A 27,475-nucleotide genomic window follows, 5' to 3' on the forward strand; every position below is an offset into this window, starting at 1 on the left:
TATAAAATGTGTGTGTGTGTGTGTGTGTGTATATATATATATATATATATATATATATATATATATATACGTATATATATATAAAATCCAGTGAGTGAAGTAAATTTTTTCATGAGAGAGTACAAGCCTGTTTCATGGCATAAGCAATCATCAGCTGTCAATCATACACAATCTTGTCATATATATGTGTGTGTGTGTGTGCGTGCGTGTGTATGTATGTGTGTGTGTGTATAGCAGCTTGATAGCTCAGTAGGTAAGAACACCACCTTTCACGTCAAATACCTGACACTGTGGTTCAAAACCTGGTTGGGACGAGTCTCCAGTAGGAATCCATGGTTTAGACTCCTAATGATAAACAAGCCAACTAACTCAGGCATGAGTGAGAGTAACGTGAATAGAGTCATACCACTCGGACATCGCCCTGTGTAACAAGGTCCGCATCAGGTGTTGAGGAACCAGGACAACCTGATGAGAAATGGATTACTTGAACAACACATTCATGGACAAGGGCCGAGAACCTGGAACTGGTGGAATGCTACTATAACAGCAGACCCCAGGAGAGGGGCTATATGAAGCATATGTGGGAACTGTTTACCAGTACAAGACCTACTTTCACACTGACTCAAAAGCAGCTGGTGGCTCAATGCTCAAACATCAATAGAAGGAAGGTACTATCACAACTTGAGATGGAGAGGCTCCAACTGGATCGCCATACAATTCATCCACCCAGTAGGCAGGAGATACATGAGCACTGACTCCAACCAGCTGAAACAATCCTACCAGCCATGACAGCTGAAGCTACTGAGTTGCAACTGAGAATTGTGGCCAGACTAAAGACGGTCAGCCTCCCAGGCTCGGCTTAGTAGCAGGGTGTAAAATGCTAGCTGGGAAAGCATACACTGAAAGGTACAACCAAGTAGCTGGAATAGTGTACAGGAATATCTGTCCACTATCCCACTATCCCTGTACAGATTGGAAGTCCCCAAGTCCAAATGGGAGACATCACCAAAGGTGGTTGAGAATCGCAGAGATAAGCTCCTGTGGGACTTCAAGTTCCAGTGTGACAAGCAGGTGCTGGCTAACCAACCGGATATTGTGGTGGTTGACAAGGAAGAGTAGACAGCAGTAGTGATTGATGTAGCAATCCCAAGCAACGGCAACATCAGGAAGAAAGAGCATGAAAAGCTAGAGAAATACCAATGGCTGAGGGAAGAACTAGATCGGATGTGGAAGGTGAAATCCACAGTAGTCTCAGTGGTAATAGGAGCACTAGGGGCTGTGACCCCCAAATTGGGAGATCGGCTCCAGCAGATTCCAGGAGCCACACCTGAGGTCTCTGTCCAGTAGAGTGCTGTCCTAGGAACAGCTAAGACACTGAGCAGAACCCTCAAACTCCCAGGCCTCTGGTAGAGGACGTGAGCTTGATAAAGGCACACACCACCTGAAAAAGGGTGAGAGGGATATATATATATATATATATATATATATATATATATATATATATATATATATATATATATATATATATATATATAGATATATATAGATATATAGATATATAGATATATATAGATATAGATATAGATATAGATAGATAGATAATACACACACTGTGAAACTCGAGACTAAGTCGGCATAATATGAGACCAACCCAGCACTTCTCTGTCAGGTGGGAATGGACAGGATTTTGAATAAAGCCATTGTGGGATTTCTCTCCCTCTCCCCTTTCTCTCTGTCTCTCCCCTCTCTTCTTTGTTCACTCCTCCCTTTATTTTTCTCTGTCTCAAAAATGTACAAGAAACGCGCCGTTTCCTTTGACTTGTGTCAATAGACCTGTGTGCGCTATGCACTAGTACAAAGCATTGTCTCAACAGATGTTGTATTGCTGTAAAGCCACCTGAGGCAAAATTGTAATCTGTGATATTGGGCTATACAAATAAAATGAACTTGGCTTGACTTAACAGATGAAAGAGGCAGTTATCAAACTTGGTAATGCTATCACATTGTCATTAATTTCACCTTGCCACAGAATCCATCTGCTTTCCTTAGTGTGGCATGCTGTATTAACTAGGTGTTGACAATACCAAATTGTAGTGTCAGAGTAAGGCTTGAAATACTATTGTCAGTCATGGTCAATGTTAAGTGGGCATTGTGTTTACCAGGCATCAGTGTGACAAGCACATTTCATTAAAGTGAGCTCTGAATGGCTACACCTATGTAAATCTGGGAAAGTACGACTTTGTGTGCGTAAAAGACCCTTCATCACAATTATGTGCAGAGGGAGACTGCTATGATGCTATAGAGACGGGCTGAGGAGTGGCTGCTGAACTCGGCGAGAGAGCATAATAGGGACGGAAAAGAAGTTTAGCATGATATGTGGCCACACAAGCAATGGCAGATAACCATTGCTCAGCATTCGAAAGGCTATGACATTTTCTAATTGTGAGTGCGCGGGCTTGTTTCATGACACCCCCCCCCCCCCCACAGTCTCTCCAGGCTTTACCTGTTGATCTGTTATGGTGCATTTGTTGACAACAGGAAATTAGCAGTGCATTCTTCCTTGCAAGAAGAATTACATTAGATAAGATTTCTCATGGCTGGGAACTATGTCTAATTGATGCTTCTTTATTTATTTATTTATTTTTTGTTCCTTTAAAGCTGAACTCTGCGACTGTTCTCCTTTAATAAATTGTGATTTTATCCATCTGTACCATGGTTTACATAATATCTGATAAATATCCAGTAATGAATATCTAATAATGTATATTATATATAATAAAGATTACATAATACTAAGGATAAGCGGTGTGGATAATGGATGGGTGGATGGATCTTAACCATGGTTGGAGACATTCTCCAGTCTCCCGCTTGACATCTCCCCCCCGCCTTTTTTTAAAATTGTACTTAGCCAATTACCCCAATCTTCTGAGCTGTCCTGGTCACTGCTCCACCCCCTCTGCCGATCCGGGGAGGGCTGCAGACTACCACATGCCTCCTCCCATACATGTGGGGTCTCCAGCCGCTTCTTTTCACCTGACAGTGAGGAGTTTCACCAGGGGGATGTAGTGCGTGGGGGGATCACGCTATCCCCCTCCACCTAACAGGCACCCCAACCGACCAGAGGAGGCGCTAGTGCATTAACCAGGACACATACCCACATCCGGCTCCCCACCCGCAGACACGGTCAATTATGTCTGTAGAGACACCCAACTAAGCCAGAGGTAAGGCGGGGATTCGAACCGGCGATCCCCGTGTTGGTAGGCAACAGAATAGACCGCTACGGTACCCGGGCTCCCCTGGCGACATCTTTTGACCTGGTAGGCAAACACTATGGTGCAGCAGCCAACACGTACGTGTTGGAAACAACGCCAGCAGGAAACAAGAATGAAACGTGACGTCGATGTGACGATGACGATCAATATAACTGTGTAACAAGTGTTCCCATATAGTTTGATGTAGTTTATAAACACAATAAACTATCTTATGTTAGGTGTCCGGGTTGCTCTGCGGTCTATTCCGTTGCTTACCAACACGGGGCTCGGCAGTTCGAATCCCCGTGTTACCTCCGGCTTGGTTGGGTGTTGCTGAAGACACAATAGGCCGTGTCTGCGGGTGGGAAGCTGGGTGTATAGGTATGCGTGCTGGTCGCCGCACTAGCGCCTCCTCTGGTGGGTCGGGGGCGCTTGTCCAAGGGGTGAGGGGGAACTGTCAGGTGAAAAGAAGCGGCTGGCGACATGTGGAGGGAGTGGAGCTGCGACTGGGACGGTTCGGAGGAGTGGGGTAATTGGCCGGGTACAATTGGGGAGAAAAAGGGGGGAGGGGGAAGAAAAACCTGTCTGTGCTAGCTTTGGTCTCCGGATCCATGTTTTACAGGGGTGGGAACTGTTTACTGCTGAGCTGACGGCCCACCGGCCACAATAGCTGCTACACCTTGTTTGTAGTCCCAGAAAATCAGTGTCAGCAGGTTTACGTCCCTCGGCCTCCTGCAGCCATCTATATCCCACCGCCGTTCAGTTGTGATGTTGACTGTCTGGCGAACACAATCACGACGTCATCACCGTCATATTTCAAATGGATAAACCGGTGACTTGTTAACGGATAAAAGTAGTGGATTACAGTTTTAAATTGGCAGGATAATGAGTCACGTGTCCTCGGAGTGATGAGGGCAACAGTGGACGAGCTCTGGTGAGAGGGTTCACAACATTCTTGCTTTCTTTTGCTTGACTGTGAGTGTCCAGTGTTCCCCCGCCGGTCTGAAATGTATACCTGTGGTATTTTGTGTGCCGGCAGTCTAACGTAAGGGGGTTTCCTGAGTTTCAGGAACCGTTGGCAGCTTCAGGCGATAGGCGGAACCGCGTCTCGTTCGCCACGACGCTTCAACACGAAGAGCAGAATCTAATTAGTGTATGCTAATGCAGATGTAAAGTAAGCGAGTATAATCAGCATTGCCACGCGAGCCAGCTGCGTAGTACGTTTTATCTCCAGCTCATCTTTTAATTTACTCCAACCATCACATGTGGACCCAAGAAAATATCTTGTTTTGTTTTGTTTTTGTTTTTTGCTGCTTTTATACATTTCTATAACATGGCGCGTGAAGAAGCAGAGCTGGATTTTCCCCCGGTTGCAAAGTTGTGCCGGAGTGTTTGTTTGCAGCCGATAGCGGAGCGAGTCAGGGCCGAGCCCCTGGCGAAAGATGGTCAAAGCGGGCCCTTACCGGCCGGCCCGTCAGAATAGAGGTGGCACGACACGGCCTCATGTCAGTGGCAAATGAAAGAAGTGAAAGCACTCAGCTTTACAACGACCAGCAACGGTGAAACGCACTGCACAGCTGACACCCAAGTGCAATGATTGCTAGGAGGCCGCCATGCAGGAGAAGAGGAGTCAGAAGAGCAAGGCCGAGCTACTGATGGAGTAGTCTGCCTAACAAAACCTGGTGTGGGAGCACCATAACAGGTCGTGACGGCGCCCCTGCACAATGACACCATTATTCATGTCTGAGCGTAGGCCTTGTAGACAGAAAACACAAGTGTAAGTTAATTAGTAGTCAAATATTGGATAAAGTTCTACTTACATCATACGTGCACTCTCTGGGCTTCTTGCTGTGTACTCGTCTGTGCTACTGTCCGTAATTTACCCCCCCCCCCTTTTCTCCCCAGTTATATCCAGCCAATTACTTCACTCTTCTGAGCCGTCACAGTCGCTGCTCCACCCCCTCTGCCGATCCGGGGAGGGCTGCAGACTACCACATATCTCCTCCGATACACGTGGGGTCGCCAGCCGCTTCTTTTCACCTGACAGTGAGGAGTTTCGCCAGGGGGACGTAGCACGTGGGAGGATCCACGCTATTCCCCCTCACCCCCGAACAGGCGTCCCGACCGACCAGAGGAGGCGCTAGTGCAGCGACCAGGACACGTACCCACATCCGGCTTCCCACCCGCAAACACGGCCAATTGTGTCTGTAGGGACGCCCGACCAAGCCGGAGGTAACACGGGGATTCGAACTGGCGATCCCCGTGTTGGTAGGCAACGGAATAGACCCGCTACGCTACCTGAATACCCCAAAGCTTGAAAGCTTTGATACCATAGTGGCGGCATAAAGAGGGCTCCGTGTGTGCGGGCCCTAAACTGTTGCGGGCCCCAGTGCAGCTGCATTACCTGCATATATGGTAGTTCCGCCCTTGCTCGCATGACGTGACGTGCCTCGTCTCCTGTGTGCACCTACACTTCCATGCATTGTATCAGCCATGCACAGACAATTAGATAGGACTATCCGGGCGGTCTCATGTTACAAAACGTGTTGCTCTGAGACTCAGGGAAACCAACATTAGCAAAAAATAGCACTTAAATCTTATTTTACCAGGGAAAAGTCCCCTAATGAATCCTTAACCTAGTTAGCCCATCTTGCTAATTGCATCGCCTGAGGAGAAAACAGCTAGCGGTGCTGATGCTGTGGCATTACGTGGACACGCTTTCTTCCCCAGAACTCACAGCGATCGCCACATTCAGAATAATTACAGATTAAGCAGTGAGTGCTTGCAAAAACTTGCACTGGCACCTCCCCCTCTCTCTCCCTCTGCAGGGCACATATGACACATACTATGCTGTGTATCACCTTCTAGCATGCTCTGAGCATTTGGGGACGAGAAGGGTAGAGCGAGGGGTGGTGGTCCTCTAGTTAACTGACATCATAGGCAACATTTTGTTGGATGGATGGGGGGGGGGGAGTTTAAAATGGTTCAAATGGGACTCCAGATATACCGGGGCGACCCACCCAGGTAACGTGTCTGCGTGGGGAGCACTGACGTCACAGAATATAACGTCTGTGGAAGGAAGGGAGCCTTGGATGAGCAGAGTGTGATCGTATTTGTTCCCTTCGCCTTTGACCTAGTTTGCTTACACTATCAGTAGCTGCAGTTTGAATTTGAAGGGGGGTTGCATTTAGGGATCTGAGTTTCCAGATCTGAATTTTGGAACCTGGAGTTTTAGAATATCGATCAAAAAATGCTTTAATTAATTAAAAATACATAATCAAGACTTCATTATGCCAGGAGGAAATCGCCTTTGTTACGTGCCCAAGGCATTTTTATTGAGATGCAAATTAGATTCCATTACGCATGTCAGACCCCGTACCCCCCCCCCAAAGAAGTCTTTCATTTTCTTAACTTAATAAAAACCTTTGCAGCCTTTAAGCATCCAAGATGAGTTCATCCTTTTGCCTCAGCTATAGTATTTCATGAATGAGCCTGATTAATTTCAACAAAGCCAAATGAAACGATGACAGGGAAGGCCAGGAAATATCTTCCGTCGATTCAGAAATCTAGTGGTTCTGCCCTTTTGGCGAGAGAGGGGCGTTTATGACTGAGACCGCTGGAGTTCGAACCCCATCAGTGTTGGAGTTAATTATAGGACAGAGGGAATGCATTAGTTCCCCCACTCTGCAAAAAAATAATTAAAAGAACTAATTAACTAAACTATTGCTAGAATGCCCCTGAACTAGGCACATAAGTCACAGTTGCCCCAGATCACTGGCTCCCGACTCCGGTATTCGAGGACCCCAGAAGTCCTGGTTTTCTTTTCTACTAGATAATGGACACTTTACCGGGTATTTAATCGGTCCAGTCGGGCTGTTTGTGTGAAACAGTGGTGCCCGTTATGCTCACCCTGACTGTACCTGAGTATGTGGTGTGTTTACACAGCATGGCGAGTTTGTTTAGGTGAAAGAGTATGCAATCCATGTTATTGGACAAACACAGATATCCCATAATGCACAGCGGATGAATTACATCAGTCGATTGAGGTTCCACGTGATGGAGGGTCACTGTTCAATCATAATAGGCTAATTAGGTAGAGACATGATCGGCTGATGCATCCATGCATCCATTAGCCAAGCCGCTTATCCCAACCAGGGTCGCGAGGATGCTGGAGCCTATCCCAGCAGTCATTGGGCGGCAGGTGGGGGAGGGACCCTGGACAGGCCGCCAGTCCATCACAGGGCCCACACACACACACATTCACACCTAGGGACAATTTAGTACGGCCGATTCACCTGGCCTACATGTCTTTGGACTGAGGGAGGAAACCGGAGCACCCGGAGACCCGGGACGACCCCCAAGGTTGGACTACTCCGGGGCTCGAACCCAGGACCTTCTTGCTGTGAGGCCACCGTGCTAACCACCATCACATCACATCACATCACATCCTATCACATCACATGACAGGGCACAGCATGACAACATGAAATACCAGGCGTGTAAGTCGGGTGTTTGAATCCCGTGTGCAGTTAAACAGGCACAGAACACTATGACCTGGAACAGCGGGCGCTGAAGCCGGGTGTTTGAATCCCGTGTGGAGTTAAGGGCACCGCATTAGAACCTGCAACGCGAAAGCTTTCCTTTCTTAAATCGTTTGGGGGAAATTAAATGCTGAGAGGATTTATGAAATGGACGCGAGACAGCAGAGAAAAGGGGAGTTTAATGCGAGCTGGAGTCTGACTGTATTCAATCACCAGTCACACACCTCCTCAGCCATCCCACGCGAGGTGGAGGTGGTGGTGGTGGTTGGGGGGGGGATAGTAAGCCAGGCAGTCGCCTGTCTGCTGCTCTCTGCTGCTTTCCGTTGCTGCAGCTTGGCAAAGGAACTTCTCGGTAACGAGGGAGGTTTTCTGGAAAGGGGGGGGTGGGGATATATATAGTCGCGGGACTGTTCGCCGCACGCGCCCGAGGGCTCGTTTGGCGTGTCCTCGCGTGAGGTTTTGACAAAGAGCTGGAAATGTCTCTGACCCGGCACAACAGGTGAGCCTAATTAACTCCCCGGCAAAGCAGCAGCAGCAGCGGATCCCCCCCCCCCCGCCCCCGAGGGCCGGGCTTGACAACCAGGGCCCCGGAGCAGCAGGCCGAGCGCTACTTGGACGTGACTGCAGCGGACACCTCCCAGGTGTGACTGCATGTCTTTTCTGTACCCCTCCAAAACGAGACTTCCCTGAGTCTGCAGCCGGCAGCGGGGGACGTGGAGTCGCATCCACGCGGGAAGGCGGTGTGAATGCGTTATCCCGCGTGCCGCTTTCCCCGGCTCCGCCGATCTCGACACCACGAGGCCTTGCGGGAGTTAAGAACGGCTACCAAAGTTTGGAGTTTGGACTCGTCCCCGTGCGTTGTTTGTTGGGTTACTCCTGCACATTATACCGCGTTAACAAGTGAACATGCAGACGAGGGAACGTCTCCCCCCCCCTCCCCCCGGGGGGGGACACGGAGGGGGAAGGAAAGAAACGCTGTTTGGCTTGCATTCATTAATCCAAAATAGACGAGACAGCCCATTAGGACAAATCATACATACCCCCCCCACCACCACCACCACCACCACCACCCCCTGTAGTCGTTCTCGTTTACTCTTGTGATTCTGTGCGCGTCTGCGAGGCGGGCTGCTCGCCACTCAGAGCCTCGGACCTCGACACGCTGCCGTGTGAGAGGAGAAGGCGAGCAACATGGTTAGACGAGGCTGTTGTGAAAGCCGAGCGAAGTGGTCCCGTCTCCAGCGCAGGAGCTGTGGGGGGGACGTCTCGTTATAAGTCGTGATTTCCTTCGAAGCGTGGCAGATGATTCTCATAAGGACGCCGCCGCTGCTGCTGCTGCTGCTGCTGCTGCTGCTGCTGTGGACGCGGGCGTCAGTGGTGTTGACGGTGTTTTAAAACCCAGCGTCCCTCAGAGAGCTTCCTGCCTCTGCTGTCAGCACCACAGCAAGCTGCAGGCAGCCCCTCACTTCATACCTTTCTTTTGGCTTGTTAATGAGTTACAGCTTACCCCGAAAGGGTTTCCAGCCATGTCTCTTTTTTTTGAGGGGGTCGGGAGGGGGGGTCCTCCTTTTTCTCCCCAATTGCATCCAGCCAATTACCCCACTCTTCTGAGTCGTCCCGGTGGCTGCTCCGCCCCCTCTGCCGATCCGGGGAGGGCTGCAGACTACCACATGTGGAGTCGCCAGCCGCTTCTTTTCACCTGACAGTGAGGAGTTTCACCAGGGGGACGTAGCGCAGGAGGATCACGCTATCCCCCCCCCCTCTCCCCTGAACAGGCGCCTCGACCGCCCCAATTCGCCATTGGCAGACATGGCCAAGTGTCTGCAGGGACGCCCGACCAAATCGGAGGTTACACAGGGATTCGAACCAACGATCTCTGCGTTGGTAGGCAACGGATAGACCGCTACGCCGTCCGGCGTCCGGGTTTCCACCCATGTCTGTAAATCTTGTCATCAAATACTGATTTGCACTGTTTGTCTTTGAGATTGGCTGAACGCGGGGCGGAATCCTGAGCTTACCGATGTGGGACGGCGGATGTTGAGAGGTTTCTGATCAGAGTGTGATAGGCCCACATCTTACATACGCTGGAGGGTTATAGCTAAGCTCATATTTCAATAACACACCTACTACGTTTAAAGGCGTTGCACCAACCCAAACCCGTGTAGGAGCGAGTGCTGCCATGTAGGAGAGACTCAACACAAGACTGGATCAGTCTTGTTAGAATTGTGGTAAATGCTGAGGCACCGACGTATTAGATTAAAGAGTACAGATTATAGATTATAGATTATTGGCTATTGCAAACTGTCCTCTTCTCTCACGTCATCGCTCTCTCTGAACGATGGCCTCTCCTCTCTCTTGTGTGTGTGTGTGTGTGTGTGTGTGTGTGTGTGTGTGTGTGTGTGTGTGTGAATGGTGTGATGTGTGTCTCTCCTGTGTGTATGTGCACCATCCTCCTCCTCCCAGGTCTCCATGGTGATGGCGGTCACCACCTGGACACGGCTTGGCATCCTCCTCATCATTTTGTTCTTTTTACACTATATCTTACAAATCCATATAGTTTCGTTATCCTGCTTCGGTGTCGCATCCTTCTCTCACCCAGATGTGTGACCGACGGTTTTTCGTGTGAATGTTGTGATGTGAGTCTCCCCTGTGCACACGTGTATGTAGTCTGTCCTCCCGTCAGGTCTCCATGGTGATGGTGGTTGTCGCGTGGCTGTTGCGGTGGCATCTGGACATTGCTCGGCGTCCTCCTCATCATAGTCTTCATATATCTTACAAGTCCATTACAATGCTGTCGTCCTCTTCCAGTGCTGTGTTGTGTAAACTGTGTAAACACAACATCCACCGCACGTTGTCCGTCTCGGGGGGAGCGAGGCCTCCTCCGTCGCCCTCCCCGAGGTTCCCTCCTGCGTCTTCTCTCCCCGTTAAAGCCGGTGCGAGGGTCTAAGGACGGGGCGGCTGTGCTGCTGTAAAGCCCCCCCCTGAGGTAAAACGTGTAATTTGCGATAATGGGCTCCGCAAATAAAATTGACTCGACTTATTATGTCGACGGCCTGGCGTAAAGTCGACTTAAAGGAGCAAAACATTCCGTATTAATATAACAAGGTACTGGAGTAAGGAATTTATTGGCAGTTATCGGAGCTTATTGGAATTAGGGATTTATTTGGAATAAACTGCTCTGTGGGGTTCTAATACAATACTAATACAATACCCAGTGGCTTATTTTTATCCGTACTGGGGCGGGCGGGTGGGGAGGGGGGGGGCACCCGTAAGCTTCCCCCCCCCCAGAGGTAATTTATGGTAAGCATATATATTTTCTAAAATCAATACGTTGCCACCGCTGAGCGCTGATCTATTACGGGACGGGCATTTGTTCTGGAGCCGCTCGGCCCATTAAGAGAGAATTTATGAGCGCCGAAAACAAAAGCGTCATCGTTCCGGGTCCCGGTGCCAGCTCCTCGATGACTACCCTCCAGAGGTGTCCCTAACACCCTGTGTCCAGGTATCACCCCCCGGCCCACGTTTATCCCCCCGTTGCCCGTGTAATTATTTACCCCCCCCCCACCCCCACCCTGAGTGAGAGCGTCTCCGTCTGTGAGACTGTCTCAGGAAAAGGTCTGGGGAGTCTCATCTCCAACCGCCTTTCATACGGCGGAGAATCAGTCAATTATTCTGTTCTGAGGCGCGGCAGCAGCAGACAGGCAGGCAGGCAGGCAGGCAGGCAGCGGATTAAGTGGCCGAGGAGTGCTGCAGGACCGACACACACACACACACACACACACACACACACACACACACACACACACACATACATACATACATACACACACACACACACACACACCACCCCACCCCCCCACCCCTACCGCCTGCAGCCTCGGAGACCTCCTCACAACAGCGCGGCCTCGTCAGGGCTGATTGCAGCGGCGCTGGGGCAGATAAGTCAGTTTGACTATTATCCTGTGAAAGCTAAGAGCGCTAAATTACAAGTTCAGACCCCCCCTCTTCCCCGAAACCCCCACCCAGCTTAGTTACCAATGTCTTAAGCCACAGCAGAGAAAAACAAAAGTCTTATACTCCAAAATTAAAAAATTAAGAAACACACAGGAGCTCCTGAGGCTTAGATGGAGCGCAGTGGTGTGTGTGTGTGTGTGTGTGTGTGTGTGTGTGTGTGTGTGTGTGCAAGCATGGTATGGTTTTCATTTTAGGCTACTGGGTCTCCTCTATCGTTTTATTGCCGTCAGCATCTTGCCTGGATCATAACCATGATGCTCTGACTGCTTTATAAGAGTCATCATTTAAATTTATCCCTGCCAGGTCATTGATTCTCTCTCCCTCCCTCCCTCCCTCCCTCCCTCTCTCTCCTTTGCAATGTCATGTGTAGCTTCTGCAGAGATGCAAGTCGAAAACCAACACGCTGGCGAGGATGCCTAACTATGTATAGATCCCCCCCCCACCCCACCTCTCTCCCCAGCAACGCTCCGCACGATTAATAACCTAAAACACTCGTAAAAAAAAAGAAAGAGACGTGTAAAAAACCAGACATTCGCTAGATTGAAATGGCAGGGCCCGGCTCCGGGGCCAAAGTGAAAATAGACACTCGGCGGCGATGATAGCCGAGCAGACTCATGAGCCCCGTGCCTACCACTACCCCCCCACCCCACCCCACCCCACCCCACCCATCCCTCTCTTCTATTGCATCTCTCGCGCTCTCTATTTACCACCAATTCAATTTCTCCCAAGCTCCTTACAAGGTGATTTATGACTTGTATCTCCGCGCCCCAGCTAGCTGGCGAAAGTAAGGCTCTTTACCTTGCCCACGTACTGCGGGTCTGACCCCATGTACTCCTCCAGCACAAAGAACTGGTTCCACACCCAGCCCCTCTTGACGCGCTGAAACCCAGCCGCCCCATTCTTCGTCGGGCCCAACAGGCTCCGGGGACGCTCCTTGCCCGGCCTGCTCCTGCTCAGCGCCGGCGTGGGTGGGCGGAATGAGGAGACCGAGCCTTCGTTGCAGAGAAACCAGAGGAACAGCAGCAGGCAGTTCCTTGTACGCATTGGCGGTCTGTGAGGTTCAGGTCCCCGGAGTTTGAAGGCCGAGGCCGGGAGCTGAGCCACTCTGCGAGAACTCGGGGGGGAGGGGGGAGGAGGGAGGGAGGGAGGAGGGAGGGAGGGGGGTTGCGGCCGCGGGCGAGGGAGGGGGCAGGTCGACGTGGCGGGTTTCGGGCGGTGGCGGGCGACTGCGGAGCGGCAGGGCCCGAAAAGCAGCAGCCTGCTTCTGACCTGAGTCGTCTCAGCGGTTGGTGGAGGTCATCACCTGTCAGACAGAACGAGAAGGGGAAAACCAAAACGTTATTTCAGATGTGAAGCGCCTCGGCGAACCTGGCTCCTGACTCACAAACCCCCCACAAACTGACGTCTCGTCTCACGTTTAGCGGTACCGTCTGCGTAGGTTCAGCGTCGTGGGGCTGATTTGTGAGCCCCTCCGAAATTTTTTGGAGTGCATCTAAAAAATATCGTAAGACGTTTATTTCTTCTCATTATTGTATTCGTGTGTGTTTTAGAGTAACATTATAACCCCCATTGGTAACAAAAATGGTCAAAATATATGTATATTTTCCTGCCCCCCGTATTCTCCCTTAGTCTCGCCCTCGTATTCTGTCGCTTGGTATTCGCCACCGTGGCCCCCGTCGAGGCAGGATCTCGCAGAAATGTCGGTGACAGAGATGTAACGAAGACGTTCTCTGTCACCTTCAGCGTGTACCGACAAATCAGCCCCCGGATAAAAGTTTAAGAGTTTTGTGATGTGTCAGCGTCGCCGTTCTGGGTTGCATCAACGTGATTCAGGCGAGCCGGCGCTGGCCCTGCAGAACCGCTGCAGCAGCATCTGTCTGACGGTGTCAACGCTGAGCGTCCGGTCGGGATGGGATGCAGGCAATATGGAACCCGAGCCGCTCGGCTGAGGAGACACGGTCGCTACCCGGCCTGCTTTTGTTGAGTTACACGGCCGTGGTGATTCGCGTCTCTGACACTTTGTACCTTCGTTTTACCTTCGCTTCTTCGCATTTACTCGGTTATAGTCCAATGCAGAGAAGGTAAATTCATCTGTTATCCAAACTGCTTATCCTGCTCTTAGGGTCACGGGGATGCTGGGGCCTATCCCAGCAGCAGGGACAATTTAGTACGGCCGATTGACCTGAGCTACATACCTTTGGACTGTGGGAGGAAACCGGAGCCCCCGGAGGAAGCCCACCCAGGCAGACACGGGGAGAACATGCAAACTCCATACAGAGGACACACATATATCGTACATGAAACATGTAACAGAATCCCCAACCTTGGACTCGACCTGATGTGAATAGAACTCCGACCCTGTCGGGTTTCCATTCATTTCCATCCTTCTCTTTACTTTTTGTGGCCTTGACAACATGTAGTATGTTGTTTGGTGGCCACATACATTCTCTTCGTTGATCCAGTTTGAAGGCACCACTTCATTTGTTTTATCAACAATACCAATGTGATACATTTGTCTATTGATGATGATAAAAACACCCGAGTTTAGTTTAACACATCTGTAAGAACTCACAACACGAGAACAACACGAGAGGCGACTTATCAGTCACCGAATAGGCTACTTAAAAAATAAAATAAAACTGCTGGCAGGAGCAAAAGGTACAACGATGATCTCAGCTTGAACAAGAGTTCATACGCCAATGCAAACTGCAAAGAGTGTGCACTCAGGCCCCGCCAGTCAAATGGCCCACTACCCTCTGGTCTGAGAGCCAGCATCTTCAGGAAATCAGGATCTTCAGGAAGAATGTACCAAAAACATGCACGTGGACCTGCCTGACTCCACCCGAGTTTTGTGAAGAGCCCTTTTTATCACGGGGTACAATAGAACAGTAAAAACAGGATGTGGATTTTGAGACACAGTCAAGGACACTGTCGACTGATCCCATGAGCTGGACTCATTTCGTTGAAGAATTTCTGCAGCGTTAAAAACTGCAGTCAAATGGAGTCAAACACTCCTTATCCGCCCCCCCCCTCCCCCCGGTGCTGTCTAAATCTCTTTTGTTTTCCCAGTGCAAACACGGGCGCGTCGTCGTCTGGCGGGGAATTCTGAACGACGGCGACGCCAAGCGGGGCGGCCTGACCCCGGCCATCTCCCCCAAACACGGATCCCTGCTGCTGCTGCTGACTCGGACATCACTCTGGCGGGGCGGCGGGCCGCGGCAGACATGACAAGCAGATGAGGCCACAGGAGATTGTAATTTGACGAATATGCGTTCCGTGAAATGGGGAACTCGCGCAGGAGATTACCGACATATAATCCAGCTCGCGGGCGTGCAAAGCGTCATTTCATTCGTTTCTCACGTCCGGTACATCACCGCTTCCGTGCAGACATTGGAAGTCCTGGGCCGAACGCCGGCGTGTGTAATCAAACAAACTCTAATGAAACTTTATTCACAAAGCACATGGTGCGCATTAAAATGCAACGCAGTGCACGCCGCCTTCAGTGAAAGTGCACAGATAAAAAAGGCAGGTCACGATAAAAGAAGCGAACAGACGGAGCAGAGGCAGTTCAGGTGGCAGCGCACAGCAGATTGCAGACTCAGATTGAGTCGTGAATACGCTGTGAGCTGTGCCTGTTGAACTTGTTGATTTGCTTGTTTTAGTGCATAAAGGCGCAAACTGGAGTTTAACTCTCAGTTGCATTTAAAGTAACACTCCCCAGATAACCGACACATGTGGGCCTAATCTGGGGCACTTTTGGTATTTAGGGCTCAGTTACGGCACTGGGAACTGTTGTGTGGGCCAGACGTGGCCCAAATGTCATAAGCCAGGCCTGACTTGGCTTACGGCAAGTGTTTGTGCGGGCCAGATGTGGCCCAAATGTCATAAGCCGGGCCTGACTTGGCTTACGGCAAGTGTTGTGTGGGCCAGACGTGGCCCAAATGTCATAAGCCGGGCCTGACTTGGGTTACGGCAAGTGTTGTGTGGGCCAGACGCAGCCCAAATGTCATAAGCCGGGCCTGACTTGGCTTACGGCAAGTGTTGTGCAGGCCAGACGTGGCCCAAATGTCATAAGCCAGGCCTGACTTGGCTTACGGCAAGTGTTGTGCGGGCCAAACGTGGCCCGAATGTCATAAGCCGGGCCTGACTTGGCTTACGGCAAGTGTTGTGCGAGCCAGATGTGGCCCAAATGTCATAAGCCGGGCCTGACTTGGGTCACAGCAAGTGTTGTGTGGGCCAGACATGGCCCGAATGTATTGAACCGGGCTTGACTTGGGTTACGGCACATACAATGTGGGCCGAGTGTGGCCCGAGTGTGGCCCAAGTGTGTCTTGAGTTGAGGCAGCCACACTCACCCTGAGTCAACGCCGTCACTCAAGGCCAAACGTGGGCCGTAAGATAACTGCAGATGTGGGCCACATTTGGGCCAAAGATTCTTTGCTAGCTCGGTAATGCCTTTGTGGAAGCGTAATAGAATTTGTTTTCAGCAGTGCTGTCAAAATTAATTAACTTTTGCGATTAATTTGAGGCATTGGACACGATAGAAGAAAAAAAAAATGAACGCGGCGGCTGTGCGAGGTGGCGTCACAGGCGGACCGGGGGACGAGGTTGGGCCGTGCGCTGTCCCCCTCCTGGTTGTCGGCACATTGGAGAAGCTGTGTGCTCCCCTCCTCTGCTCCTCGCCAGACTGTTGCAGCACGTAACCTTTGTCTTCCTCGCAGCAGGATGCCGTATTTGTCCCCAGCCCTCGTCCCCTCGTGGAGAACGGTGCATCCTCTGCAGCGCCGCGCCACCGGGGCGCATATGGGGCTCGGGGATGAACACGGAACCGACGTCACGAATTCACCACACGTTTTTGGCTAATTATCTGCACACAAGAAATGATCGCCTCTCTAAGCCGGCGGCTTTGATGGTTTCGAAATTCAGCTGGCGTTTTAACGTACAGGCCTGGGGTTTTATGATTATTTCTGTCAACGCATATAAGAAACACGCCTTTCATGCTGACGATCGCTTCTGATGGCTCTAATGGAGATCTGCGGCTCGCAGGAGAGAATCTGTGCTCAAAGATTTAAAAAAAAGAGAAAAAGATGCCATTAAACAATAGTGTTTGAATTTAAATATGCTTCCTTTGTGTCGATTCTACATCAATCCCGTGATTTTACAATTAAAATATCCATCACTCCAAGCTCCAGACTTAAGAAGAAGAAGAAAGAAGCGATTAATTAGTTAATTTCTCTTTAACCAATCGACAGCCCTAGTTCTCAACCTACAACGGTGTCCACGTAGCAGTGATCTAATCCCCCTTCCCCTTTGTTCCCCTCCTTAATTGTATCTGGCCAATTACCCCACTCTTCCGAGCCGTCCCGGTCGCTGCTCCACCCCCTCTGCCGATCCGGGGAGGGCTGCAGGCTACCACATGCCTCCTCCAATACATGTGGAGTCACCAGCCGCTTCTTTTCACCTGACAGTGAGGAGTTTCACCAGTTCCCAGTTCCCCCACCCCCCTGAAAGCCCCCCCAGACCGACCAGAGGAGGCGCTAGTGCAGTGACCAGGACACATACCCACATCCGGTTTGTCTGTAGGGACGCCCGACCAAGCCCCAGGTAACACGGGGATTCGAACCGGCGATCCCCGTGCTGGTCATTCTAACCCTAGGCCCAAGGAATGGGCCCGGTTATTATGTTGTATTATGGCAAGAAGTTGAAGGAAATTTGTATAATAATAATAATAGTAAATCAATCTTATACAGCGCTTTTCTAACACTCAGAGTCGCTTTCCAATAAACGGGGTGAAACAAGACAACAGATAAGCATGACACAGACATACAGGGGAGGATGGGAAGGGGGGGAGGCTACGAGAGGGAGAAGCGGCAGCCACACACGACGCCAGCAGTACTCTCAGTATAGCAGTACTCTCAGTATAGCGGTACTCTCAGTATAGCAGTACACTCAGTACAGCAGTACTCTCAGTACGGCAGTACTCTCAGTATAGCGGTACTCTCAGTATGGTAGTACTCTCAGTACAGCAGTACTCTCAGTATAGCAGTAATCTCAGTATAGCGGTACTCTCAGTACGGCAGTACTCTCAGTATGGCAGTACTCTCAGTACGGTAGTTCTCTCAGTACAGCAGTACTCTCAGTACGGCAGTACTCTCAGTATGGCAGTACTCTCAGTACAGCAGTATTCTCAGTATAGCAGTACTCTCAGTACAGCAGTACTCTCAGTACGGCAGTACTCTCAGTATGGCAGTACTCACAGTACAGCAGTACTCTCAGTACAGCAGTACTCTCAGTACGGCAGTACTCTCAGTACGGCAGTACTCTCAGTATAGCAGTACTCTCAGTACGGTAGTATTCTCAGTACAGTAGTACTCTCAGTACAGCAGTACTCTCAGTACGGCAGAAGTAGGCCGCCACGCCCCCAAATACACCTTAGAGCAGATGCAGGCGACCCATCACAGCACCGGAAGTTGCCCAGCTAGCGCACCTTCACTCGAAGAGGACGAGCTGAAGTGAAGTCTGCTGTGATGACTGGCTGGGAGAGAAACGTACATATTCTTGACACCCCTTTGAACATGGCCGCCTGCTGAGAGGCACCGCAGAGGCACACTGGGCTCCACATTAAAATAAGCACGCTGCTGTGAACAGGTCATGCATGCCTACGTACAACAGCGGCAACAGTAACTTTGCTATGCTCTGAGGGGAAATGAGGACTGTGGTTTCATTCTACCACACGGATGCTTGCATTCTATTTGAGGTGCACATTTAAACTGCAAGACCTTTCATATTGTAGCGTTCATGAATGAGTAGACTCGCCAGCCGGTTGACTAACGGGTCGGATCCTTTAGTCGACTCGTTAACGTAGTCGAGCGTGGTGCGGGAGACTCGCGTTCGCGTCCCGGCTGCGGCGGTTCTCGGTTGCACCCCCCCCCCCGCGAATTCGCTACAAGATTATGTTGTATTCTATATCCCCTATAATGAGTGCTGGAATAGGCTCCATTATCCATCCATCCATTATTTGAACCCCTTATCCTGCTCTCGGGGTCCAACCGGGTATCACTAGATTTCGTGTCATAGTCACGAATGATTAATCTATGGATTTGGTCCAACCGGGTGTCATGAGATTTCGTGTCACAGTCACAAATAATTAATCAATGGCTTCGTGCTGAGCAGCACGAAGGGAAGCCTGGAATTAAAAGTTTTTTTGGTTTGCAAACTTTTATTTCTAACTAATTGGTGTCATGACTTCAGTTAAAATTGGCTCAATACATCGGCTGAAGGACTTAAAGAAAGTAGTGGAGGCTCTCTGAGGCCCCTATCACCCCTTACAAAAGGTGCAAAGTGGTTTAGTCCGCTCCTCACGAGCATCTGTCAATGCAGCTCATCTAGTCCTGTCACGAGTGACTGCTGAGATGAGCACAGAGCCATGTCTAGTCCAAAGAAAGCAAAATCTGGGTTCCGGAAAAGAGGAGAAAAAAAAGGGAAAGGGAGAGAAGGCAAAATGAAGGAAAACAACTGTTGAGTAATTTCTTCCCAAAGGAAAGTGAGCTAGGAGCTTTTAGGAGAAAGGCGGCTCGCTAACTCCTGCTACCACAGCTTGGTAGCAGCTAGCTACCTAGCTGCTATGGATGGATGGATGAACGGATGCCAGCTAGTTAAGTTAGGTTAAGTTCGTTTAAAACAGATCAATGTCCTGTGATTACAAATAATATACAGTATGCTAGAACTCAAACAAAAAAATGACGCGTGAGAGAACAAGGAGGAAAGGGCCCCCTCCCCCCACACAGAGGCTGCTCATGTATAGGGCCCAGGATTCCGTGCTACGCCCCTGACAGTAATCGCTGTAATTAACAGCTATATAACCGTAGTGAGCCAACAGTGAGAATGAATTGCGTTTTCTGGTTCAGCCACCATTCATTACATGCAACCTTATAAATGAAAGCAGCCTAATAGAGAGCCAAATTAATGTGTTCAGTCCCGTCTAATTGAGCAGCGCGCGTATCATCGCTTCGCCGCTACCTTGTTGCACCAGCCGATAATCACATCAGCACCCGAGCACTCAGCTATGGCCTTGTCACCCAACACTTAGCGGCGCCCCGAGACAAAAGGCCCGTGTTTGAGGGTGGGGAAGGGAGCTGATGGCTTCGGCGCCCGGCCTCATTGTTCCCCTATCTCCCCGCTAACGCACTTTACACGTTGCGCAGCCCAGAGCAGACGGCGCGGCTCTCGTTTCATAAGCGGGGGGCCCCTCGTTGACACCGTTGTCTTTGATTAATTATGCGGACGTGGCGCGTTGGCGCCGGGAGGGGAGGGAGGCCGCTCCGGCAAGGTTACACGGCGCCCCCCCCCCGCATCCCATTTATTCTCTCCGTCACCGGCCTACCTTTAAAAAGTCAAAACGGATCTGCAAAAGCCCCCCCACCCCACCACCACCACACCGCCACCTTCCCCTCCCCGCCCAGAATCCCCAGGAGGCGTCTCCCCCCCACCACCACACCGCCAACTTCCCGTCCCCGCCCAGAGTCACCAGGAGGCGTCCCCCCCCCCACCATCACCACACCGCCACCTTCCCCTCCCCGCCCAGAATCCCCAGAAGGCGTCTCCCCCCCACCACCACACCGCCACCTTCCCGTCCCCGCCCAGAGTCACCAGGAGGCGTCCCCCCCCCACCACCACACCGCCACCTTCCCGTCCCCGCCCAGAATCCCCAGAAGGCGTCTCCCCCCCACCACCACACCGCCACCTTCCCCTCCCCGCCCAGAATCCCCAGAAGGCGTCCCCCCCCCACCACCACACCGCCACCTTCCCGTCCCCGCCCAGAGTCACCAGGAGGCGTCCCCCCCCACCATCACCACACCGCCACCTTCCCCTCCCCGCCCAGAATCCCCAGGAGGCGTCTTGGGGCGCGGGTCGGACACGCGTTTCTTCCGCCCCCTCCGCCCCCCCCCCCCCCCCGCGGGCTGCTCCCTCGTTTTAACGTTGACAGAACGGGAAACGACCGTTCCCGATGATTCCCGCGAAGCCGCTGCCACCGCGCTGTCCTCGCGAGAGGTCCCCCATGCATATTTAATGAGCTGGGTTCGTATAGCACACGTGTCGGGGGGGGGGGGGCCCTCGGATTTCGCGAGCCTTGACCCGCGCGTCCGCCTCGGAAGAATAACGCGCGCTCCGGCGCGCGTCGCCTTCGATAATGAAAGAGCATTATGGCCGGAGGAGCACCACCCATACGAGGACCCCCCCACCCCCCCGTCCCGTCCCAAAGCTGGCTGTCAGGGCGCTCGTAAACACCACTAATGGATAAATAGGCTACGGCCTCAGCAGGAGAAAGGAGGAGGAGGGGGGGTGGGGAGGTTAGAGCTCTCGCTTTCGGCACTCGGGTCTCTATTCCGGTTCGGATAGATACATGGAGGTTGATGTTTTGATTTGGTCCCAGCCACATCTGTTTTGCTTTAAGCCCCCCCTCCTCCCCCCCTCCCCCCGACACGCCACTCAGAGACGGGGGGGAGGTCAAAGTCGTTTTGATGAGGTGGAGGACGCGCCGGCTTGTTGCTCCGGCCAGAATTAATGACGCCTCCTCCCTCCCTCTGCAGAGCTTCTGCAACATGTAGGTCACACCTAACGCCGTGTTCCCTCCCTCCCCCTCCCCCCTCCCCACCTTTCTGGCGGCGGTGGAGCGATGAAGGAAAATTCCCTTTGGCTGATTATCAATTAGACACGCAATTAGCGCGCGGTAAATACGGCGAACAAAACAACGCAGGTAGGGAGCGGGTTGGAGTTCCCGAAGACGACACGTGTGCACGCTGAGTTTAGATCGTGTTGGGAGTCAATCCCGCCCCTAATCCTAATCTCAGTCTGCCATTCTTTTCAATGGGGACCTTCTTTTTTTTACATTTTTAAACTGCAATATTTTAAACAAACGTGCAAGGAGATGCTAAAAGCGGACCCCTTGAACCGGGACAAGACGAACGCGTCGATGTCTTGTGTGCTGACGCGATGGGAAAGCTGTAGGACTCGGACATGCGGCAAGACGACCCGTCGAAGCCATTAGCACATGCGAGGGGAGAATGTGTGCTTTGCTCAACGGCAAACACGCTGAGAAAATAGTTCCTGTGTCGGAGTTAGACTGGGTGTGCTCAGCTAGGTAGCTATTGCGCAAGGATTTAAACAAGCAAAACCCCTAAAATAGCTTCACCCCCCCCCCTCCCCGAATGTGGATCCATATGTCATATCTGGCTCGCCCAGCCCAAAGCAGATAAGGTGGACTGAGTCCTGTTCCGTGCACGGGTCCAGAGAGGGGGATTAAAAGGTTGCGGAAGGGGAGGTAATCTAGAGCAGTGTTTCTCAACCGGGGGTCCGCGGACCCCCTAGTGGTCCGTGGTGTAATTGCAAGGGGTCCGTGAAAATAAAATATCTTTAAAAAAAAGATCCTACGACATTTATAGAAATAGGATTATTTTACTCAAATGTGACTGAGACCTTTATCTACCTAAACTATAAAGGGTAACAGGACTTTTTTCTCTAATTACATCTGTTTCACACGTGTAATTTATTGTATTTTAATAAGAGATCTCGCTCCCGTTTGCATTGTTAAAAGTTACTGCATAAAAATTCTGTTTTGTTACATATATCTGAAAGTTACTGAATACATATTCTGTTTTGTTACATATATCTGAAAGTTACTGAATACATATTCTGTTTTGTTACATATATCTGAAAGTTACTGCATAAGAATTCTGTTTTGTTAACTATATCTAAGTTACAACTGAAAGCTCTTATTTTTGCCCCAAAGAGTGAATAAATGCTATAATGCAATTTAAAATGCAGTTTCTACTGTTTCTATCAAATTGCAACCCCCCTCCCCCAAGATCAGGTGGAGGCGTCCTCAGGGTAGATCCAAAATACGCAGGGGGTCCAGGACCCCAAAAAGGTTGAGAACCACTGTTCTAGAGGAGGGGAGCCTAACACCGAGCAGTGTCTGACACTCCGCTGCAGCCCTGCAAATATTACACTTGGGATATGTTTTCATATAGATTTAGATGTGTAAGGTATGTAGATACCCCCCCCCCCACATTGTACCTTTAAACATGATGCATTTGGCCTTCTGCCACTAGGTGGCGTAGTCCATCGAGACTAATTTCTTGTATGTGCAAATTTACTTGGGTGTCAATAAAACGTAAAACTGTGGGGGCGTCCGGGTGGCGTGGTGGTCTATTCCGTTGCCTACCAACACACGGATCGCCGGTTCGAATCCCCGTGTTCCCTCCGGCTTGGTTGGGCGTCCCTACAGACCCAGCTGGCCGTGTCTGCGGGTGGGAAGCCGGATGTGGGTATGCATCCTGGTCGCTGCACTAGCGCCTCCTCTGGTCGGTCGGGGGGGGGAATAGCGTGATCCTCCCACGCGCCACGTCCCCCTGGCGAAACTCCTCACTGTCAGGTGAAAAGGAGCGGCTGGCGACTCCACATGTATGGGAGGGAGGCGTGTGGTAGTCTGCAGCCCTCCCCGGATCGGCAGAGGGGGGCGGAGCAGCCACCGGGACGGCTCGGAGGAGTGGGGTAATTGGCTGGATACAATTGGGAGGGGGGATCAAGATTCTCACAAACATCCGCCGAAAGCTGTGAGTCGGTTCTGCAGACATAACGGTGGTGTCCTGCACCGACCACACGATACCGTGTGCATTCCAACAAGCCGCCATGAAGCACTTCACACTGTTGTTGCTTTCAAGGATTACCATAAATTGGGCCTCCTACCGCTGACTTGCATAGAATTTGTGCAAATCTTAATTGGAACTGATTATGCTTGTTTTAAGAGTTGTGTGTGTGTGTGTTGCAAGTTCTTGCCTCTCACACTCCACCTTGCTGAGCTAATCAGCCACAATTCCTTCCAAGACAAGAAAAAAGGAAAGACTGCCCATCCGGCTGTGTTTCTGCGCCTGTGCTCAGGCACATCAAAGACTCATTAGCATATCGGTACACAATGCAACGTCCCTTCTCCCCCACACGGTCGATTCCAGGCGTGCGTCTACAGTAAAGACTCATCTCATCATGGCAGCAGCAGCAGCTGCATGGGTGGAGGTGCGGCACGCTCGGCGCCGCGCTAACGAGCCGGGCAGACTTGCCAAATACGACAGAGCCCGGAGACAGGGGCTCTGGGTGATGGAACCCCCCCCCCTCCCCCCCCCCCCCAAGAGGCAAGCGGAGAGACGCCACCTCGCAGAGCAAGCAAGGACACGGCACTGATGCGTGGGTATCGGTGCTGTGGAAGCTAAAGACCTGAACCCCTTCGGGGTAAGAGTGGGTGGAGACGACAAAGAGATGGAGGTAATGAAAAAGGGGGACCGGCATCACACCTGACCAGGCAGCCCCCGCATTATAGCACACAAGAGGTTCCCCACACCAGCGGCTTTAGACCGGTGCAGTGGAACAGCTGACATACCGGCCAGTGTTTATCCTGCAAATACTAACCAGCGTGACGTCATCCACCCTGCTGCCTCATTAGAACCGGACTAGATTCTGACACGGAATTCTCCGTCCAAACAGGGGTGCGCAGTAATACAATCACTGTGCTTTTTTGGGGGGGGTGGGGGGGTGGGATTCCCCCCCCCTTTTTCTCCCCAGTTGAAGTACCCCACTCTTCCGAGCCGTCCCGGTCGCTGCTCCACCCCCCCCCCCTCTGCCGATCCGGGGAGGGCTGCAGACTACCACATTACCTCCTCCCATACATGTGGAGTCGCCAGCCGCTCCTTTTCACCTGACAGTGAGGAGTTTCGCCAGGGGGACGTGGCGCGTGGGAGGATCACGCTATCCCCCCCCCCCGACTATAGGAGGTGCTAGTGCAGCGGCTTCCCACCCCGCAGACGCGGCCAATTGGGTCCCGGACTCCCGAGCAAGCCGGAGGTAACACGGGGACTCGAACCGGCGATCTCCGTGTTGGTAGGCCGCGGAATAGACCGCTAGGCCACCCGGACGGCCGCGGTCAGTGTGTTTTAAGTTTGACTGTTCTTGCCAGCAAAGGAAACAGAAACACGTGTTGTGAATCTGCTCCTGCTTGTAAGGAGCAGTGATGCTGCAGCCACGGGCGATTTCCCTCCCCGGGACAGAAGGATTTGAGATTCAACGACGGATCGTAGATTTGAGATCAGAGATCCGCCTAACAGTGGATGCAAGTATTGACCTTCCCGGTGTCCAGAAGACGGTCGGCCTCGTCTTTCACAGACACCATTAACGTGCTGAGGGAGGAAGCCAAACAACATGTATTTCTTACGAGGACAAACGGCGGTTCTTCTGTCTGTCAACGCGTCCCCTGTGATGAATCTGCCTCGGGCGGGCTCACGCGGTTCGCGTGCCAGACCACGGGCCCCCAAAGAAAGCGCTCCCGTGGCGGCCCCAAAAAAGGCCGTTTCAGAGACACCTTGACGGGTTCGTCAAAGGCCTCCGCCACCAACTACCACACGTGGGGACCGGAAGCTCTGAACAGAGGAGGGTGCGAGGAGGCCGCCAGGATTGCTGCAGCGCAGAGCCGCAGGCAGGCCAGGGAGGACCGTGGCAGCACCCCCCCCCACTACTCCCACTACTCCCCATGCCCACACTGCCAGAGGACGCTCAGGGTGCAGACTGGACGAACCAGCCATCTTTGCACCCGCTTAAACCGACCCCTACAGGATGACTATGTGGTCCTCGTCGCTGCAGCGGACGAACAGCGTTTCCATAGACCAGGTTAGTCACGACTGGGAGGACCCTGTGCCTGGTGTTATAGGTAAAGGTTCAGAGCAGAGTAAAGGCCAGAGTAGTTAGAGAGCCAGCAAATATTTTTTTTCTTCTTCATTTCTCCCCTTCTTTATTCACATCCTGGCGTACACCCTCCACCCGTCATTCCCGAAAACTGGGAGGACAAAAAAATAAAATAACGCTCCGCTGGACTTTCTGTATCTTGATAGCCTTGCGTTCAGCAATCTCTCCTCATGCCTTTGACATCTGAAGTTTTGACAGATACAAATATTGCGAGTCAGGAGACATGGCTGATCTTATTCCAGAGCGGCCGGAGACGGACAGATGCCGGGATGAGATGAGTCAGCCCCTCTTGCCCCCAAGGCAGCCGAGAAGCGCCCGTCAGCGCACAGGCAACTGTTGTCATTCAGGCGGACAGTTCTGCGAGCTCACAGAGCTAAAACTCATTTCTGACCCTGACCCGCACTGCATTCTGGACCGCTGCCAGGATAACAACAACAACAACAACAGCATCATCCTGGTGGCCACTTCACTAGCTCAGTGCACCAGCTCCTGAAAATAAAAAACACATGACAACATTTGGTGCTGAAGAAACAGGGCCTGAGCCGGGTGGTTTGCGTTTGCAAATTAGACATTTAGGGGGCGTCCGGGTGGCGTGGCGGCCTACCAACATGGAGGTCCCCGGTTCGAATCCCCGCGGTACCTCCCGGCTCGGTCGGGCGTCCCTACAGACACAATTGGCCGTGTGTGCGGGTGGGAAGCCGGATGCGGGTATGTGTCCTGGTTGCTGCACTAGCGCCTCCTCTGGTCGGTCAGGGCGCCTGCTCGGCGGGGGGGGGAGGGGGAATAGCGTGATCCTCCCGGGCGCTACGTCCCCCTGGTGAAACTCCTCACTGTCAGGTGAAAAGAAGCGGCTGGCGACTCCACGTGTATCGGAGGAGATAGTTTGCCATAACGCCACTAGAGGGCACCGCGCCGTCTGCTGGAGCAGTGATGTGTGACGTCACAAAGCGACCGGGAAGGCGGCCAGTATGAATTAGGTGAACACGAGTCCTCTAACGCCAGGAAGTGGCGTTGAAAACGGTGACGTAATGGGCCGCCGTCCCAGCGCTTCCGGCCTTCCTTGGCGCGCGCTGAGCTGGCGTGACGTCAGAGCACTGCCACATCTGATCCAGGGGATTTCTCTGGAGTGGTAAAAATAGCTCCAGCGGGGACATTCATCAGTTCATCACTTCTGCTTGAAAATGGACCTTGGGAGACAGAAATCTTAGCCGAACTTTTTTCTTCTTCTGCTGTTTTTCCTTCATGTGTTTTTGCCTTGACTTGACTTTTCCTCTGAGCGCTCGACCCCTGACTCAGGTTCCCTCTGACTTTGTACTTTTCGGTCCTAATTCAGGAATAAAAAATAAATAAATAAAAAAAACCAGAAAAAAAAAACCAAGACTAGACAAGAAATGTCTCTTTCTTCTCAGTTTTGTCAGTGAAGAGATTCTTCAAAAAAAAAAAAAAAGCAAGCGGGCACCCTCCCGCAGACGGGCACATCGCCTTGAATATCATCAGCGGGGATGAGGCGCGTGTCCTACTGAACCAAGGCTGCCTCTTGCCAGGAGGCTGAACTTGCCCCCCCCCCCCCACCACCCCCTGAAGATTGAGAAGACTTTGCTGCACAGACAGAAATGGCCCGAGGCAACAGAGCGGCACCTTTCTGAGTCGGCTCTCCCCGGTGTGTTTATGTCTGAGTCCACTGCCAACAACGTCCGTGGTGCAACAGACGTAGTGCCAATAAAATGCTTTGATTAAAAAGGAATACCGTATGAAAGCTTTTCAAAAGCCGGGGAAAAAAAATACTTCCAGGGTCTGAATTATGTATTTGTCTTTCTACCGCTCAGATGCTGTGGATATGGGTTGACCTGAAGTGCAGGGGGAGGGGAGGGGGGGGGGCTGGAG

The 27,475-nt window shown here is 51.7% G+C and overlaps 1 protein-coding gene across 1 annotated transcript in view; it reads right to left on the bottom strand.

The window, feature by feature from the left end:
- The window catches only part of LOC130129502 (cadherin-12-like), a 104,270-nt gene extending 91,423 nt beyond the window's left edge, over nt 1-12,847 (bottom strand). The window contains exon 1 of the mRNA XM_056299050.1: nt 12,602-12,847. Coding sequence (XP_056155025.1) covers nt 12,602-12,847 — 246 coding nt within the window. The remainder of the gene's footprint in view (nt 1-12,601) is intronic.
- Between the last annotated feature and the right edge of the window lie 14,628 nt (nt 12,848-27,475).

Source organism: Lampris incognitus, chromosome 19 (genome assembly GCF_029633865.1).
Source record: "Lampris incognitus isolate fLamInc1 chromosome 19, fLamInc1.hap2, whole genome shotgun sequence".
Classification (NCBI taxonomy): domain Eukaryota; kingdom Metazoa; phylum Chordata; class Actinopteri; order Lampriformes; family Lampridae; genus Lampris; species Lampris incognitus.